The sequence below is a fragment of the Anopheles aquasalis genome, chromosome 2 (assembly GCF_943734665.1).
Source record: "Anopheles aquasalis chromosome 2, idAnoAquaMG_Q_19, whole genome shotgun sequence".
In the NCBI taxonomy this organism is placed as follows: Eukaryota; Metazoa; Arthropoda; class Insecta; order Diptera; family Culicidae; genus Anopheles; species Anopheles aquasalis.
Genome location: NC_064877.1, coordinates 33,295,001 through 33,312,500, shown reverse-complemented (window position 1 = coordinate 33,312,500; position 17,500 = coordinate 33,295,001). Strand labels below are relative to the sequence as shown.

General features: G+C 51.5%; 3 protein-coding genes across 3 annotated transcripts in view; 1 reads left to right on the top strand and 2 right to left on the bottom strand.

Moving 5' to 3' along the window:
• LOC126573265 (open rectifier potassium channel protein 1) overlaps positions 1 to 11,022 on the bottom strand; it is a 14,737-nt gene extending 3,715 nt beyond the window's left edge. Inside the window, exons 1-2 of the mRNA XM_050233238.1 lie at positions 10,498 to 11,022; positions 4,609 to 6,029 (exon numbers count right to left, since the gene is read on the bottom strand). Coding sequence (XP_050089195.1) covers positions 4,609 to 4,750 — 142 coding nt within the window. The 5' untranslated portion in view covers positions 4,751 to 6,029; positions 10,498 to 11,022. The remainder of the gene's footprint in view (positions 1 to 4,608; positions 6,030 to 10,497) is intronic.
• Positions 11,023 to 13,246: 2,224 nt separating this feature from the next.
• LOC126581000 (putative ATP-dependent RNA helicase DHX57) lies at positions 13,247 to 17,436 on the top strand. The gene is made up of 3 exons (XM_050244385.1): positions 13,247 to 13,377; positions 13,435 to 15,506; positions 15,596 to 17,436. Exons 1-3 carry the CDS (start codon positions 13,310 to 13,312, stop codon positions 17,332 to 17,334), a joined length of 3,879 nt encoding a protein of 1,292 aa, XP_050100342.1. The 5' UTR covers positions 13,247 to 13,309; the 3' UTR covers positions 17,335 to 17,436.
• Positions 17,418 to 17,500, bottom strand: part of LOC126581001 (probable serine/threonine-protein kinase MARK-A) — a 2,809-nt gene continuing 2,726 nt past the window's right edge. The window contains exon 3 of the mRNA XM_050244386.1: positions 17,418 to 17,500. This exon is cut by the window's right edge and continues 342 nt beyond it. The gene's annotated coding sequence lies outside the window, so the exon portion shown is untranslated.

The window sequence follows — 17,500 nt, the reverse complement described above, 5'->3', positions numbered from 1 at the left end:
TAACGAGCGAGCGAGCGGAACGGCTGCTTGGTCTATTTGCATGTGCGCATGTTGATTATGAGCTAGACAGCCCTGTGGTGACCAGCCCTGGAGACCTCGTTAAAAGCTAACGATGTGCGAAGTGTTGCGCTGCTCGTGACAAACGTCTGTCGTCTCGATCGAGAGCAAACAACAACAAACAAAAAAACCGACTCCCCCTTCCATGGATGACCTCCACCGCAGCACGTCCCATTAAGTCAGCCATCTGTTAACGGTCGCCATTACAAACGAAATCGGACGAGATTCTCGGTCCACTCGGGAATTCAGCATTCTACGGTGAGTAATCCATCTGAAGGAGCCCGCACACCCCCCCCCCCCCCTCCCTTATGGCATCGGATACAAGAGGTCGTCATCTCGCGAATCGGCAAGATGTCGTGATGAGCACGAGCGATTCGATTAGAATGCGTTCGCTAATCAAAACGCAACCGTTTCCATGTGAGCAGGGTGGTCCCCCTCACCCTTTAATCTCTTGCTGCGTGATCAGATCGAGATCAAAATCCATCGCTGTTTAATACACATTATTCGCACACTGACGACATTTTGGGTGGGGGAGGATGGGGAAGAGGCACTTTGCACCCCGATGCCAGCACGAACTGAAGCGTAAGACCTCCCGCCAACAATGTCTGATCAACGAGCTATGTCTAGGCGGAACCAACTAGGTGCTAACCGCTGTCCAATCACTGTTTACATACGGCTAACCACCAATTTACACTCGGAGCCACGGCTCGAGCCAACGAACGTGACAACAATCGCGGTGAACTATATCACCGACTCTCTGGAAAGCGGCTATCGAGGGACTATCGAGATTTAACAAATTCTTATTTTATTGCGGATTTTTGGCGACAAAACTATTGGATTTTTGTGAAGACTTGTGAAGCTTCTATTATACTATGCGATACTTGAATTAGTTTTTATTGTCCATTTAAAGTCCACTTTGCGAGGAAATTTAATAACCTCCTTTCCTTTAGAGAAATCGACTGCCTTTAGTTATTGTTTGCTGGTTGAAGTTTATGGAAAATATGCTCAAAGGTTTAGAAGCGGAGATTTCTACGTTTAAGACAAAGATCGTTCGGTTTAACCAAAATTATTCGAAAATGAAGATTTGAAATAGTTCAAACTATTAATTGAAAACATTAGCGATAATAATTGATCCGTTTGATGCGAGCTCTGACTAGGAATCGACCGGAAAAGGATAACCAACATCATTAACTTATTTTTCAACATGATGACGCTCTATCACATGTTGCAAAACCGGCGAAAAACATTCAGAAAACTTCTAATATGAAATGCTACCACCCTCACTGTATAGACTAGATATCGTTTTTTCTGAATACTATTCGTTTGGTTACTTAAACAATGATTTGTGCTCACTCTCGAAGATAGTATCGTAAAATGGCTAGTTGATAGGATTGCATTAGAAGATGAGATGTTTTTTGAATCAGAATGCGGAAAATGTCTGAAGGATGGAAAATACTGGCTAGTCATCGGTAATATTTTAATTAATGTAATTGTTCTTTTGGTTTTGCAAATGGTGTTTCGTGAGTCAAAAACACGAATAAACTAATTCAACTACTTAATATAACTTTTCAATCATACTACATAGTAATGTTAGGTGAATGTATCAAAAGAACACAACAGAAGCGAGTCTGGAACGATATACATTTTGTAGTTCTGAGATATAAAAACCCAAAATGTTCTTTTGTTTGATAATAAGTTTCTTCAGATAGCCCCGTCGAACTCTCATTAAATTTTATTTTTTCAACTTCTGGTAATATCGTAAAGCTAGAACAAATTTGATAATAACTTAACGGTACTACCTGCTAGATGATATGCGAATAAAACGTTCAATGGTTCTACTGGATCATTCAATGGATGCTAAAAGCGTTACTTTTGAAAAAAATCACTTACGTATTTGGCGAAGTATTTCCAAAGGTTTTACATTGATAAGCTTCGCTTTGCTTATTTTAAAAAATGTGCACAAAATTCTTGAAAGTATCATCATTGTGGAAATAAATGTGTAAAACAAATACCACTAAAAACCTCGATTCATGAGTTCCTCACAAAAAAGCGCACAAAGAAAACCGCTAAAGCCACGCCGCAAACCCCATCCAATGATCCATATTCATAACAAGTCATAACGGCATTCCACGATGATTTATGGAGTCAGCTCGGTACGACATCGGTGGGTGCCGCTGTGCAACCAGAGAGGCCCCGTGTAGTCACGCGCCTGATCAGTAATTAATTAAATCACTTCGCAGCTTCACCATCTGCACACCTCGGGCCGACTCGCCCGGTGCTGCGTTGAAGTCTCCTCATCATCCCCACCACCCCGCCATCTGGTTCATTCATACAAGCAGCGCAGACTCGATCGCTCGATCGTTCGCACGATCGCTCGCGGCTACTGGTGGGTGCTCTTTGGTCACGGCACGCGTCGACCGCCGGCGAGGGGGCTGTCGGATAGCTTTGTAGCATGCAAATCGGACAATCATGATGTTCGCGTCGTAAATGGTGATTTCGATTTGCGTTCCACTGCCGCCACCATTAAAATGGGGGGGAAACGGTATGATGATAGACGCGCACTTTGACACTGACGTGAATGAGCCAAACCATTTAGCTGATGAGCGGCTGATGGTGAGTGTTGACATGTGGATAATCGCTTCATCTTCTCGCTACTGGCGCTACGCTCTTTTGGGAATCAACAAAAAGGGGCGCCTTTTTTTTGGGGGGTTTGAAAGAGATGCTTCCTTAGGGCAAACAATGGCCACAATGGGCCACGCCAATTTGGACAATGGGCAAATAAAATGGGCAATTAGCCAATCGGTCGGGATCGATCCTATTCATTGTTTTTTTTTTGTTTTCGTCTGAAACGTGCTGTCAGAGGCTCGTCAAACGAAGGGTCCTGAACTGATTGACTGAAAGTGAATGGTTGCCTGTCCACCGAATCCGGTAGCATCCGTATCCCTGTTGCGTGTCAGCGCCGTTGGTCGCGCTTTCGCAGACACTTTTTTTTTGGGTCAAAAACTTGTCACTATTTTCACATTCGATTGCCAAAAAGCCATGGGCTATGCTCGTGATCGATGAATAATTGTAAGAAATCGGTGCGAAAGCATCCGAAGATCGTTAAAGGATGATATTTGCATTTTATTTCTTCTTTTTTTCGCTGCTGCTGCTGCTGCTCGTCCTTTCCCTCTATCCTAGCTCATAACACGGAACGGGTTCGGGAGGGAGTAAATTGATGTTTTGAAGGTCTCAAGGTTGGAATGTGTAAATGAGATTTCTTTCGGACTGGTGACCAACGGTCCAGCAGACCTCCAGACCGAGTCCCAGATGTTGGGATCGATCGAGTTCCAGTTTATGACGTCGAGGGCGTGGATTGTAGTGGATGCTTCCTCTCTGCTCGAGTGGAGATCGTTTCATCCGTTTTACATGTTTTACAACACCGGTCTGCCAATATTGACGCCCCGCGCTTGGTGTTTATTGCACCCGCCCCAAAGGAAGAGAGCGGGCCCTCTAGACGCAAGACATTCCACAAAAAAAAACACGATTTTCACATTACCAGCGCGAGCGCACCTCACGTCCGCTCGCCATTGTCACATGAAGTCGAACCCACGGTCATGGTCCGTAGATTTAGGTTTCGGTTTCAAGTAGCTTGATACAGCGCCGTGTACCTACTTCACCCCGTAACACGTGCAGCCCGGTGACGTGGTTTGCGGTGACGATAAGTACCAGGCGCCGGATGAAGATGAACGTCATCGACGTGAGGTGGTAGAGAAGAGACTCTCTCTCTATCTCTCTCTTTCTCACTCCTACACCTGACATCTGATACGGTGAGACACGGCGACGGTACATCGTGCGGTTCGGATCGATTTCGAGTCCGTTTCAGATCTGATTCTCAACTCACGAGGCTCCCCCGGCAACCGGAAGCTCTAAAATGCTCATTAAAATCTAAATAACCAGCCGCAGATCGACGACTGCGGTGGGCGACTGATCATCATGTCGCTGGCGCGTGCGCGCTCTTTTTTGATGATTTATGGATCTTTAAAAAACCGGAAATTGGTCGGTGCCAATCTGTGAAGCGATCGGCAATGAATAGCAATCACGGAACTGGCAAATTGATCCTAATAGGAAACGGGGAGAGAATCCAGCAGAGAATGGTAATCAAAAACTATTCTCCCGCTCCCCGTATTGATCTCCTCGCCCAGAACGACGAACGTGGACGAGCCGGTTTAATTATCGGGCTCGACTGATCTCACGAAGTGCGCGCCACGTTATCCTGATCAGCAGCCTCACCAGCGCTCAATTGATTGCACACAGTGTAATTTCCGCGATTGCACGGCATTGCACCCGCAAACCGGCACATTACATCAGGAGAGTCCAGGGTTAAACCTAATCACACGACACGGAGGTTGCACAGCGGGATCCACTGGAAACAATCGATCACCTCGCGAGCTCAGGTTAAGGACGGCAAACACGATCCAACCGATGGAACTCTCGACAGACGACGTCACAATATGGGACAGAACATCATTCTTATCTAAAAACAATTAATTGCTCGCTCCTCACACTCACCATTGATTTCAATACGTTCGGCCAGCTCGTCGGCCCGCCGGCCCGTCTCCAGCTCATTCTCGACCGTATAGAACACGCTGGCACCGAGGAACAGGTAGGCGGCATAGAACAGGAGCAACGCGAACCACTCTTTCGGCGTCATACCGGACGATCATTCGGGCACGTGATCCAGAATTGCCCGAAAATTGCCGCTTTAAAAATAAAAGTTCACTTCCGTCACCGTCACAACTCCAAAAGGTTCTCAACTCAAGGCACGGATCACCACGGACACTGCTCCGTTTGCTCCGAACTTTGCGGTACCACCGTACCGTACAGGTTGAACCCTCCACCGGGACTAGAACTCCATGCTCTTCACCGTCACCGTCGTCACCTGTTGTGGCCGCTGGAGCTGCTGCTGTTGGTCCACAGCATTCGCAACAACCTTACACGCACCGGCAGTCGCTTCGATCTACTCGCGAAGCCGCTCGTTCGGACCACACAAGCTCACCGAGACCGGTCGCCGATCAGTTGGTCGATCGGTCGGTTGATGACGCGCTGAGATTCGAAAGATTGGGTAGAGACACTGGTGCGTCACGGGTGGTAAGGTTCCGAACCGAACAGAACCGAACCGAACGGACGACGACGACGTGTCCTGGCAGCACGATGCACGATCGGACACGTTTCACTGGGACTGGGTTGTGGCCACTTAACGCTCGGGTACACACCGACTATCCAGACACTTCCGGGGTGACCTGGCGCGTCACACAGTGCGCTCTAATCGCAGGTACCACGTGTTATAGATCACAGAGTAGCAGCAGAAGCAAAAGCAGAAGCAACCACACGATCCCTCGCGGTTCGAAATCCGTCCGCTCCGATGCGCAACACGGTGAGCTGTGGTGCGAGCTTCACCGATCCGGATCTTCACTTGGCCGCTTCGATGGCCGGGCTTGTAACGTATTTTATATAATCACTTATCACTTTTTTTTTCATTCACGGGCGAGCGAGAATACTGTTTGATTCGGACCGGTGCGTGCGTGCGCGATCGATCGACCATTCCCAGTGCGCTTGCAGCTTCCGGCGCGATTCGATCTGATTAGAAGTCACCGGAGTCGCGGGAGGTCCTGCCCCTACCCGTGAGTAACGACGCAGCAAACTCACACCTCACACCCTGATCGAACGAACGATCAACTATGCCGCCCTTCCGGTAGATCCAATCGCAGGAGCAGCAACAACAACAACAGTATACGGACGTACGGTGGACGGGCGGGCATGGATTTCACCGGGCGTTCCGGGTATGCCATAGTACACGGACCTCCACGTGTGTTTGCACCAGGCCAGGCCAGTTGGCTTCCCGAGTTTAGGCCTCTCTCTCTCTCTCTCTCTCCCTTCTGTTGTTGTTAGATTACCGCTCCATCCCGATGGACGCTTCGATTTCGATGAACCTGCAAGATGGATGGATCGAGTAGATCGCGATCAGCATAAGCATGAGCGAGCATTCCCAGTGCCCGTGCCGATTGTATGCTAATGGTGCCAATGACGCTCTTGCGCACACCGTTCAAAGATGGCGGTTCTCACGATTTTAGGATTAGGATACTTCGGCGAAATGGAATGGTAATTGTGTAATTGTGAGTTAATGTATCTGCGATAAGACTCCCCCATTGAGCGGCCATTTATCAGCCAGCAATCGGCAAAGGTAGGCCAGTGAAGACTCTCCAGCACTCGCCATCTTTGAATCCGCAAGCGTTCTCGCGCTGAACTCACTTGACGCGCGCGCGTGCGCTCGCTCGTTTGTGGCCTGTTTGGCGTAGCGGCGAAACCAGTCCAGTCCATAAACCATAAGCCAACCGGATTAAGCGGCGCTACGCGACACACCGTGGCCAGCAATCACCATACTGCACGCCCACGGTAATCGGAGAAGCGGAGGCCAGTATCGTAACGAGGGGTTCGGTGGCGATACGATCGTTTGAATCTCTTCGATATTTGTGCCCCATTTTCACCATTTGGAACATGAGCTTTTGGCGGCGCGACACGCGCCAGTTGACTCAGGAAGGAATCATTCGTATGTAAACGAGAGAGCGCGGTGGCCTGACCGACTGAGCGGTCATGTTGACAATGCATCGCCGTATACCCTTGCTCCCAAATGTGGTGATCCTGAATAACCTGCTCCAGGATGAAACCGGTGGCCTCTCCTTCCGTGCAATAAAATAATCAACCGTACGTTGCGTACAATCAACTCCATTTTGACAGGTCGTTGGCTTTGACCAACGCTGAACGCTCGGTGTTCGAGGAGCTCTTGTGCACACCTCCGTTGTGCTGTTAGTATATTCGGATTCCGTTCTGCAGGCGGATTCCGTTTTCGAAATCACAAACAAAGAGCCAAAGCATCTTAAGCAATCGTTCAAGCGGAAGACGATCGAGTGATTGTCGATTGCCTGCGAAAACAACAAAAACGAAATAGTCTTCGCGGGTCACCCTGGCGTGCTCACGGATCGTCTCCCTCCCCGGGTTAATTGCTAGGCCAGTGTCCACGTTCGCGTATTTCCGAAACGTACGCTTAACTGTCACCTGCGTACGCCATCGTACGGTGGTCACTTCTTAAGCAAAAAAGAAGGTAAAAAACAACAAATTACGACGGAAAACCACCGAACAAGCTGCCGGGCTGCGCGAGTCGAACAGATAATTCATTCCGGTTCGAGCGATGAAGCAGAAGAACGGCCCGGTGGGAACTATAATTTGGCCAGGCTCAAACCAACCATCCCAGGACCACAGAGAGAGAGAGAGAGAAAGAGAAGGGGGAGATAAGGGATCGAGTCGCAAACAAAGAAGGAGCGCAAAGCATTCGGATTAATTTACGATTTAATCATTGTGTACCAACCAACCGGGTCAGGTTGTGAGCGAATCTCAACTCATCCGTAAGCCACTAATTAATGTTCGCATGTGTTTGGGGGGAGGAGGGGACCGGGGTTGCCATTTAATGCGTTCATAAAAACCACCGCTGAAGATGCTCCGATCGTGTCCATCGCGACGACGCATGCAGGCACGCACGCACGGAGACGACGCCAATGAAGGGCACTAATCCCTTTTTGCGGTGTCCTCCGATTATCTCATCCGCGAACCCATCGGACGCGAACGCGGCCACTCAACCCTGGGAGCTGACATCTTGAGGCGAATCCAAGGTAAATTGCTGCTTTACGACCACCATCATCATCGACCGGTATTCGATTCGGTGGTACCGGTTGACGCCACGACATGATTGACAGTTGGATTGACTTCTCCTGCGGGGTGATAAGGTAGTGGCGGCGGCGGCGGCGTTCCTCTTATCACACAAAGGGCCCAAGATCTGCGGGCAAACGTTTTAAGAGGTAGTGGAAGAGCTTTCTCCACTGTCTCTGCCCAGTTGACAGACCGATTACGGGCTATTAGCGTTATCGATTTGTGAACCTTCCAACAATCCGACACACGAACCAACAATCGTCACCGTGGCCGCTATTGGCTCCCGATTGTTGCAGGTATGAAGTGTGCAACCATGTGACACCTTCCACGCCAGATGCCAGAATGACTTCTTCTTCTAGCAGTGACGACCAGCACGTTGCACGTCAATGCCATCGAGGGTCTCTCCGGATTCGTTGCAGCCACCAAACGCGGTGGCCACGATTGCCAACCACCTGCAGGCGGACAAATGCAGGCGGCGAACGAACGAAGCGGTGAAGCGTGAAACCGATGGACGAATTTGAGCGACGCTGCGAAACCTCCTCCGAATCCGAGCACGAAGTAACCAGCACAAGGCTGGCGCAGAGTAGAGCCGAACGAACGGCCCACTGCCCTGGTGGTGCACACAGAGCACGCTGGTCCACTCCAGTACGCCGTGGCATTGACACTCGGCCATGCCTTTGACTTTCTTTCGTCCGCACAGCTTCTTGGGTCTTAGGAATGGAGCTTAGGGGCAAGGTCGACTGCGAGTCAGGTTATTAACGGGTTCGGGAGCAACCTGCCGGCCAGGCTGGTAACCAACACCGCCACTGGGTGACATTGAACGTGAACTTTCTGCATCCTAAACCCCCCTCCCGAGAGCCCTGGCCCGGCGTTCCGCCGTCGTCGTCGTCGTGAGTTGTGACCAAGCGATTGCTCTTTGTTACCGGATTCGCCTGCACGATCGATTCGCGGACCCATCCTCACCATTCTCACCTCCGAGCAATCTCCAATGTTTGCTTGGTTGGATCAAAGTCGTGGAGTATGTTTTATGGCTTTTTTCCACCCTTCTACGGTAGCGTGTCCAATCAACTTTGTTCCAATGTGGACCCGCGTGCAGCGTGTCCGCGAGTCAGGCGAGTGCTCCCCCCCCCCCCCCCTTTCCCCCTGTCTGCGTGTCGCTGCATAATGGTCAACCATTTGTCTGGGCTTTAAGTGTCCTCTCACGTCAAGATCGAGAGCGAGTTGGAGAGAGAGAGAGAGCGTGCGCGAAGTAGAGTGAATGTTTACGGTGCAAAGAGAAACACCTTTGAAACACCAAAAACAACGAGGAAACCAAAATTACTCGCACCAGCAGCGGCAGCAGCAAAGTTGAACTTGAACAAGCGAATGGAGGGCTTTGCGATTGCAAAAGGGGGGCAACAGAGCGAGAGAGAGGAAGAGCTGATGCAGCTGAACAAACGGAACATCGCAACAGCAGCATCAGCGACGGCGGCCTTCGGAGGCTGTCGGCGATCGTCTTCTCCAGTGCGCCAAGATCCGATCGCGAAGATGCGAACGTTCGAAAGATGATAATCGGAACTAATAACCAGGCTGGCGCTAGGTTGTTGAGGAAAGAGATCGCTTCGCTCCGCATACGCATGCACGCTCGCCGGCACATTAATGAAAATGAAATGAGTCTGGCCTACGCACATCATCATCGTGATGGCAGTTTGTCTGGTGCTGATGGTTGATGATCTAAACAACCACCAAACGGCCGGAACCGGGCTTGCCTCGTTAACGTTCATTGAAACAAACCACGACTATGCTAATCAGAACTGGGGCAACGAGCCCCTTTGCGGACCTTGCCGCTTGCCGCGTTCACTACGAAGAGCTTCACTTCGTCACAAACAGACAAGAACAGACGCCAAAGTGGAGCGCGAAACCAACAGAAGACCAAACAAAAAAACAAGTTTCGTCGCTGCTAGCGATCGCGCGCGTGGTTGATCGCGATCGTCACTCCGAAGCGTCTCAAGAAGCACCAGAAAACCAACCAGCACCCCAGTACGGACTCACGTCCAACAACAACAAGTACCGGGCGTGATAAGCACCATGTTTCGAGCGTCGAGCCGAGCCAATAATCAGTAGCACGAGCTGATTAGAAAGGCGAAAACTATCTGAAACTCAGCTGACAAACGACGGCGACGAACTCGGTCGCATCCCTCTTCGTTCAGCGTTGGCGTGGAGTGAACCGGGGTGGAGGGGGAGGGGGCGTGTGCGATAGGCCATAATTGCACCGCCATTGGTGCACCGTCCGTAGGTGCACGTTGATAAAAGGAAATTAGCTACTAGCTTTTAGGGCGCGAGTGCGCGCGAGAACGCTAAATGAATCGCCTCCCTTTCCTAACCACTTCTCTAGAGGTCGTCGTCTGCGTCACGGTAATCTGCTTCCAAAATGGTCACGAGTGGCACTTATGCGGTGGTTGATTTTGGCGCTGGCGACCTACCTCACCGTGATCGTGATCTCGCGTGTTTGGTGATCGCGCGACCGATCGCACAAAACTTCCCAAAGCGAACAGGTTTCTCGGCACTTTTTTTTTTTTTGAGAATCCCCTTTCCCAAACGGCACCTGCCAGAGCTCTTACTGCAAGGGTTGTTGGAATGTAATGCCAAAATATTTGCCAAACACTTGAGCGGTGTGCGCACACGCGGCCAGGGCCCGATTTTTCTTCTTTCACTCACATGCACCGCTGCCTCGGTCACACACTAAAACTTTATGCGCGATCGCGTTCCCCAGTCGTTGGTGGTGTCGTCGATGGTCGATCGTTTGCTATCGTCAGCAATAATGTGCCGGCGAATAATTCGCAGCTCAAGCGACGAACAGCAACGAGTCGAGCTTCCTGGATCTCGATGCGCTTGATAAAGCACTATGCGCAACGCTCTTTCTGTACACTTCCTTCAGCTGATCAGTGCAATCAGCATAAAGCCCGCAAAAACACTGTCACGCACACGCGTCACGATCGGGACACTGCGGACGTTCGGGACTTGCGGACAACGTCTGCACGGCGCCGGCTTAAGAACACTAGTCCTGCTGGTGGTAGATGGCTTGCGGATATACTGATTTCCAGGCAGACAAGGGCAGCAGCAGCAGCAGCAGCACTACAGACACGCTCAGATTGGATGCCGTCAGGGCAATCGACGTTCATCGTAACCTCCAAGCCAACCACCGACGGTTGGACGGTCGTTCGGACCGAAAACGCGTATCGGGCAGCGACTTCGAGCCTAGAGCCCGAAGCGAACGACCGGCTGCGACTGGACGACAGCGGACTGACTGCAGCGAGCGCGGATCTCGCGTAACTCGAGCACAATTCAATCAGGGCCAGGGGGAGGCTCGAAGCCCCGCTTGCGATCGCGATCCTCTTCTACGAGCGCTCGCGAACGCAGCATGATGATAGCCCTGGTAGCGGAGCACCAAGCAGCGGACACAGACAGACAGAACGACGGACGACATATTGGTGTGTGAGGCGACTCCGTGCCACAACGCATTACGCAAAGCCTCTTCGCTGAGATGGAACGTGAAGGATGGACGTATGGAGGCGTATGGTTGGTGTTGATAAGAAAAGTCGTTCGTCCCAGCACCACGCACGCACGCACACATACAGGCCGGATGCCGAGACCAGCAACAACGTGCCAGCAGCACCGAGCTATCGAACGGCAAGTGCGGCAAGCTTCGTGCTCGCGTGTGAAAACCGCTTTGCACTTGACCTCTTCCACGGTCGGAACGGATCGGTATCGACACGTGCTTCGGCCAGTTCTGGTCAATGTTTGCTTATCACCTGCCTGTGCCGATGCATTCAACCGGTGCATTATGCTAGTCCGGTAGACTTGTGAGCCGGTTCAGCGACATCCCCGTGCGACCGGAATGTGCAGCTTATCGTACGGACAAACACGGTTATCCGCCATCTTCGCTACCGATGCTACTGGACCACTGGGAACAAAGGTACCCGTTATCGGTTGAGTAGCACTCGGGCATCGACATCGGATGCGGTAGTTTGATTTCCTCATCATCATCATGGTCAACAATCAATCGAAGCCGATCAGAATGAATTACAATGAGCAATCTAATATATCGTCAAAGAATCCTGATGCATGGTATCGCGCACGTGGTCGTGGTGAGGGGGAATTCCATGAAGATACTCGCAAGCGGTTTCCGGACTGGGTCGGACCTACGTCAATTTTCCTTTGATAAGAGCAAGAGACTTCAAGAGACTGCGAGTGATAGGGACGGGTGTGTACTGTTCATATTTCTCACCAGAGATCCTTTCAGTTATCGGGATATATAATTCTAATGGAACGTTGAATCTCTTCACAGAGTTGAGGCCTTACGTCCCTGGTATTACAGTCTCGTTTGGAATTGTCGCTTGTGGCAATGCCATCCCAACAATGGTACCCCTCCAGACTGCCGACCACAACCGCCGATCATCGTCTGCCTGTTCATTGAACAGTGTTACCAATTCATTCGCGAAGTACCAATCCGTAATACTCTATGATTGAACCAAGAGGCACCCGGCGATGACACGGTCCATGGTTAACCCTCATTGTGTCATAAGTGTTTCGATTCTTCTCATTGCGTGTATGTACTAATGTATGCTATCCGCTTGGCAGCATATTGTCCCCAAAAACGTCCGAATTGCAAAATTGAATGTCAAAGCCACGAACGGGCCCGGGGAGTTGACCATCACGATAAAAAAGTGGAAATCTAAAAGAGACGGGTTTACAATGGGAAACAAATCGCTGGTTTCGCCGATTCAATATCCCGCACCGTTGTGACCTTGGGGAAGCAGTCATCCGAATCAGATCGCATGGTTGGCCCATTGCTGGTTAGTGGGTTTTGCCCTCCATGATAAAGGAAGCCCACGTGTGATTCCGGATCGGAAGCGAAATTGTTGTGGTCGCAGACCCCATGCTAGTGGATGCTGTAAATGACCATTAATCTGTTTGACTAAAGCATGGCGGGTAGTAATATGCTAAAGATGGCGGTTCTTATTACAATTCTCGAGAATAACCTGTGGTCAACGGATAGATAATTTAGTTTCAAGATACTGATTATCACAATGAATTTCCAGGTATAAACAATTACAACTGTGCGCCCTTAAATGGATCCCATTTTAATGTGGAACCTTTATTTCAGATTTATAATTTTATGGTGCTGCTACTCTCATGCCGCTGTGTGTACCGCGGGTCGACAACAACAATTTTTTTTCATTTTGTTTTACACCCCGTTGACACAGAACATTTTCTCGCTCCTGTTAAGCCTTAACAGGAGCGAATTCGTGCTTTCCGAACTCGACTCGAATTCGCTTCTGTTAATGTTTAACATGAGAGAATTTGTATGGCGCGCGCTCCTGTTAAGCCCTTAACAGGAGCGAGAAAATGTTCTGTGTCAATGGGGCACCGGGCAGCGATCAGCTGTTCGTGACAGCTCCGGCCACGCGTCTGAAAAAAAAATTGTGAAATTCTTGGGAGCTCTGCACGTGCAAAAAGAGGGTAAACGATGGACGAAGAAAGCAGGCAATTGGTGGCGGATTGTTTCCTCCGGCCGGTTGTTGATCCGCGGTCCACGTAAGTACCCGGCGCGCCCATCCATCGACCGCTCATTCACTCCGCATTTCCGCACAGGAACACGCCGAACGAACCGCCACCCACGAAGCAGCCCGTGAAGGTGGAGCTGCAGGTGCTCCGGCTAAAGGATGAGTCACAGACGCTGATCATGGACACGTTGCGCGCCATCCACGGCGAGTCCTTTCAGCTGGGCGACATCTCAAAGTACGTGGATCAGGGAAATCGGTTGAAGAAAAACTTCTGGCAAGATCGTGGTAACCTCGTGATCCAGGGCGGATGCGACTTCTCGAACGTCGTGCGCACGGGCAACAGCAATGAGGACAAGTTCCGGATGTATGCGGCCATGAAACTGCACAGCTACGGATTCCACAGGGCACACTGTGAGGAAGCACTCGATCACCACAACGGTGACATCGATCGCTCTCTCGAGTTGCTGTTTTCCAAGTACTTCCCACCACCGGCCGATCTGGCACCACCGCCCGAGGAGTACGACGAAGAGGAACTCAGCACGTTGCGAGCCGATGAGCGGGAAGCGCTAGAGTCCATCTACGACAAGCTGTTCGTAGAGAAGGAACGGAACCGCGTGTGGCAGCTCAAGTTTAAGATCGATCATCTGCTGGTGCACAGTCCTTCCGAGATGAAAAAGCTGGCGGAACGGGAACGGCAGCAGCAGGAAGAGGAGCGTCGCCGGAAGCAGGAAGAGTTGGCGAAGAAAAAAAAGGCCAAAAAAGAACCATGCTGGAATTATGCGAAGGGCAAGTGTCGGTACGGTAATCGCTGCTACTACTCCCACGGACCGGAAGAATCGAGTGAGGGGACCGCTGGTGGCAAGGGTGATGGCAAGAAGCTACTGGACAAAGCGACTGAAGAGGATCCAAATTGGTTTTTCCTCGAAGTACGGTTTCCACCCGGCAACCGGTATCCATTCGAGCGTCCTGTCCTGCTACTGCGCACGACCTGCCCGGACATTCCGGATCAGCTGTGCTTACGGGTGAACAGACGGTTAGTGCAGGAAACGATCGAGCTGACTCGGGACGGTATGCCGTGCATCTACACCGTGGCCGATCTACTACAGAACGACACCGAGATTGGCCGTTTCATCGAGCTCGATCGTTACCAGTTTCTCGACGCTAAACGATCGCTGTTCTATGAACCGAACGAGAACGAAAATCGTGAGGGTCAGCAGGGTGAGCTACCGTCACACCATCAGCGTGGCAACACGGGCCGCCAGACCGGGCCTCGGATAAACTTGGAGCAGGTGCTGAAAGAGGACCGCAACATCGTGCGCAAGTTCCTGGACAAGCAAGCGAACGCCGCGTACCGGGAGATGGTGAAGGCGCGCAGCAATCTGCCGGCCTGGGGAAAGATGAACGAAATTCTCGAGCTGCTGGAATCGAACCAAATTCTCGTCATCAGCGGTGAGACGGGATGCGGAAAGTCCACCCAAGTGCCTCAATTTTTACTCGACGATTGGTTGCTCCAATCGTCGCGCCTCACTGGGAACGCAAAGCTACGCCACGTGGAGATTGTCTGCACGCAACCGAGGCGTCTGTCGGCGATCGGTGTAGCGGAACGTGTGGCCGAAGAGCGGATAGAAAAGGTTGGAAACACGGTCGGCTACCAGATACGGCTGGAAACGCGCACGTCCTCGTCGACGAGACTTACCTTTTGCACGACGGGCATCCTGATGCGCCGGTTACAGTCCGATCCGTTGCTTTCGAGCGTCACGCACGTGATCGTGGACGAGGTGCACGAACGGAGCGAAGAGTCCGACTTTTTGCTCCTCATCCTAAAGCAGCTGCTTGAGAAGCGTAGCGATCTGAAGGTGATCCTCATGTCGGCTACCCTTAACTCGAACCTGTTTGCCAGCTACTTCGGCGATATCCCGGTTCTCGACATCCCGGGCCGTACCTTCCCCGTGGAGCAGCTCTTTCTGGAGGATATCCTGGAGCGTAGTGGGTTTGTGTTGGAACCGGATTCGATGTACTGTCGCAAGCTGCGAAAGGGCGATCACGAACTGCTGACGCAGGAGCTGGAGTATGCTGATCTGCAGGCGTCCGAAGTCCCTCCGGCCAGATCGATCCGTGACGAGAACCTTAAGCTAACGGACATCTTCGCACGGTACGCAGGTATGTTTAGGAGCAGCAGCAGCAGCAGCATCCGATCACGCGATTTCCCTCACACCTAACACGCGCATTCGTCATTCTCTCGCTTGCAGATTATTCGAAACAAACGTGCAAAACGCTTTACCTCATGGATCCGCTCCGGATCAACCCGGAGCTGATCGAGCGTGTGCTTACGTACATCGTAGACGATCCGTCCCACGGCTGGCCACAGGAAGGTTCGATACTGATCTTTCTTCCCGGTTTGGCCGAGATACAGACCGTTCACGAATCACTTACCAGCAGCCGGCTGTTTGGTCCTCGGGGTGAACGATTCGTGCTGATACCGTTGCACTCGATGTTGACGAATGAGGAGCAGGCGCTAGTCTTCCGGAAGGCTCCGAAGGGCAAGCGAAAGATCGTACTCAGTACGAACATTGCCGAAACGTCGATCACCATCGATGATTGTGTGTTTGTGATCGATTGTGGCCAGATGAAGGAGAAGCACTTCGATTCTAACCGCAACATGGAGTCACTGGAAATGGTTTGGGTGTCGCGAGCAAACGCCTTACAACGGAAAGGACGCGCTGGGCGCGTTATGCCGGGTGTATGCATCCATCTCTACACGAAACCACGGTTTACGAATCACATCCTTGGGCAACCCGTTCCGGAAATTCATCGGATACCACTGGAACCGTTACTGCTGCGCATCAAAACCCTATCGACGCTTCAGGAACGTCCGATCAGTGCCGTCCTGGGGGCAACTATTGAACCACCGAGCGAAGAGAATATTGAGGCGGCCAAGAAACGGCTCGTCGATGTCGGTGCACTCGATCTCGATGAGCAGCTCACGGCACTCGGGCACCATCTGGCCGCACTACCGGTTGACGTGCGGATCGGTAAGCTGATGCTGTTCGGTGCCATCTTCCAGTGCCTGGACAGTGTGCTAACGATCGCAGCTATCCTAAGCTACAAGAGTCCTTTTGTGGCTCCGTTCGCAAAGCGAGATGAAGCGGACAACCGGAAACGCCAGCTGGCCATCGCCAACAGCGACCATTTGACGATGCTGAACGCGTATCGGCGCTGGATGGTAGCGGCCCAGCGTAGCCGCTACGCCGGTCAATGCTTTGCCGAGGAGAACTATCTGTCCAGCAAAACGCTCACCACGATCGGTGAGATGAAGTATCAGTTTCTGGAGCTGCTCGTCTCGATCGGTTTCGTACCGATCGATCTGTCCGGGCGGAGCCGTTCGAAACGGCAACAGGCGGTGGACGATCTGGCCGCCCTTACCGGTGCGGAACTGAACGTGAACGGTGATAACAATCGGCTGCTGGCGGCCATCCTGTGCGCCGCCCTTTATCCCAACGTGGCGAAGGTGCTTACGCCCGAGAAAAGCTTCGTATCGGGAGCGGGCGGTGCAGTACCGTACCTTCCGCAGGCATCGGATTTGCGGTTCAAGACGCGCGGCGACGGTTACGTCTCCCTACATCCGTCCTCGGTGAACGCACAGGTTGGATTCTTCAGCTCACCGTTCCTGGTGTACCAGGAGAAGGTGAAAACGTCTCGGATATTCATTCGCGAAACCACGATGGTACCCCTGCTGCCGATGGTGCTGTTCTCCGGCAGTGACCTGCAGATCGAACTGCACGGTGGTGACTTTGTGATACTGCTTGGCGATGGTTGCCTGATGCTGCAGACACCGACCCATCAGGTGGCCGAGATGATGAAGTTTCTACGCCTCGAGCTAGTGAAAATGCTCGAGCTGAAGATTAGCGATCCGTTGCTTAATCTGCTGAACCACGAGCACGGCAAGCGCATCATCGCGACGATCGTGCATCTTATCAGCAAAGAGTAGAGCACCAGTGTGTTGTAGATAGTACAGCGGAGCGATCCATTATCCAGTTGCAAAGAGAACACATGATTTTTACACGATAAAAGTTGGCCTCATTACAGTCGATCCTGGAGTTTTATTTCTTTTCTTCCTTCCTATTAATTGACAAAACCAAACAAAACGAAATAAA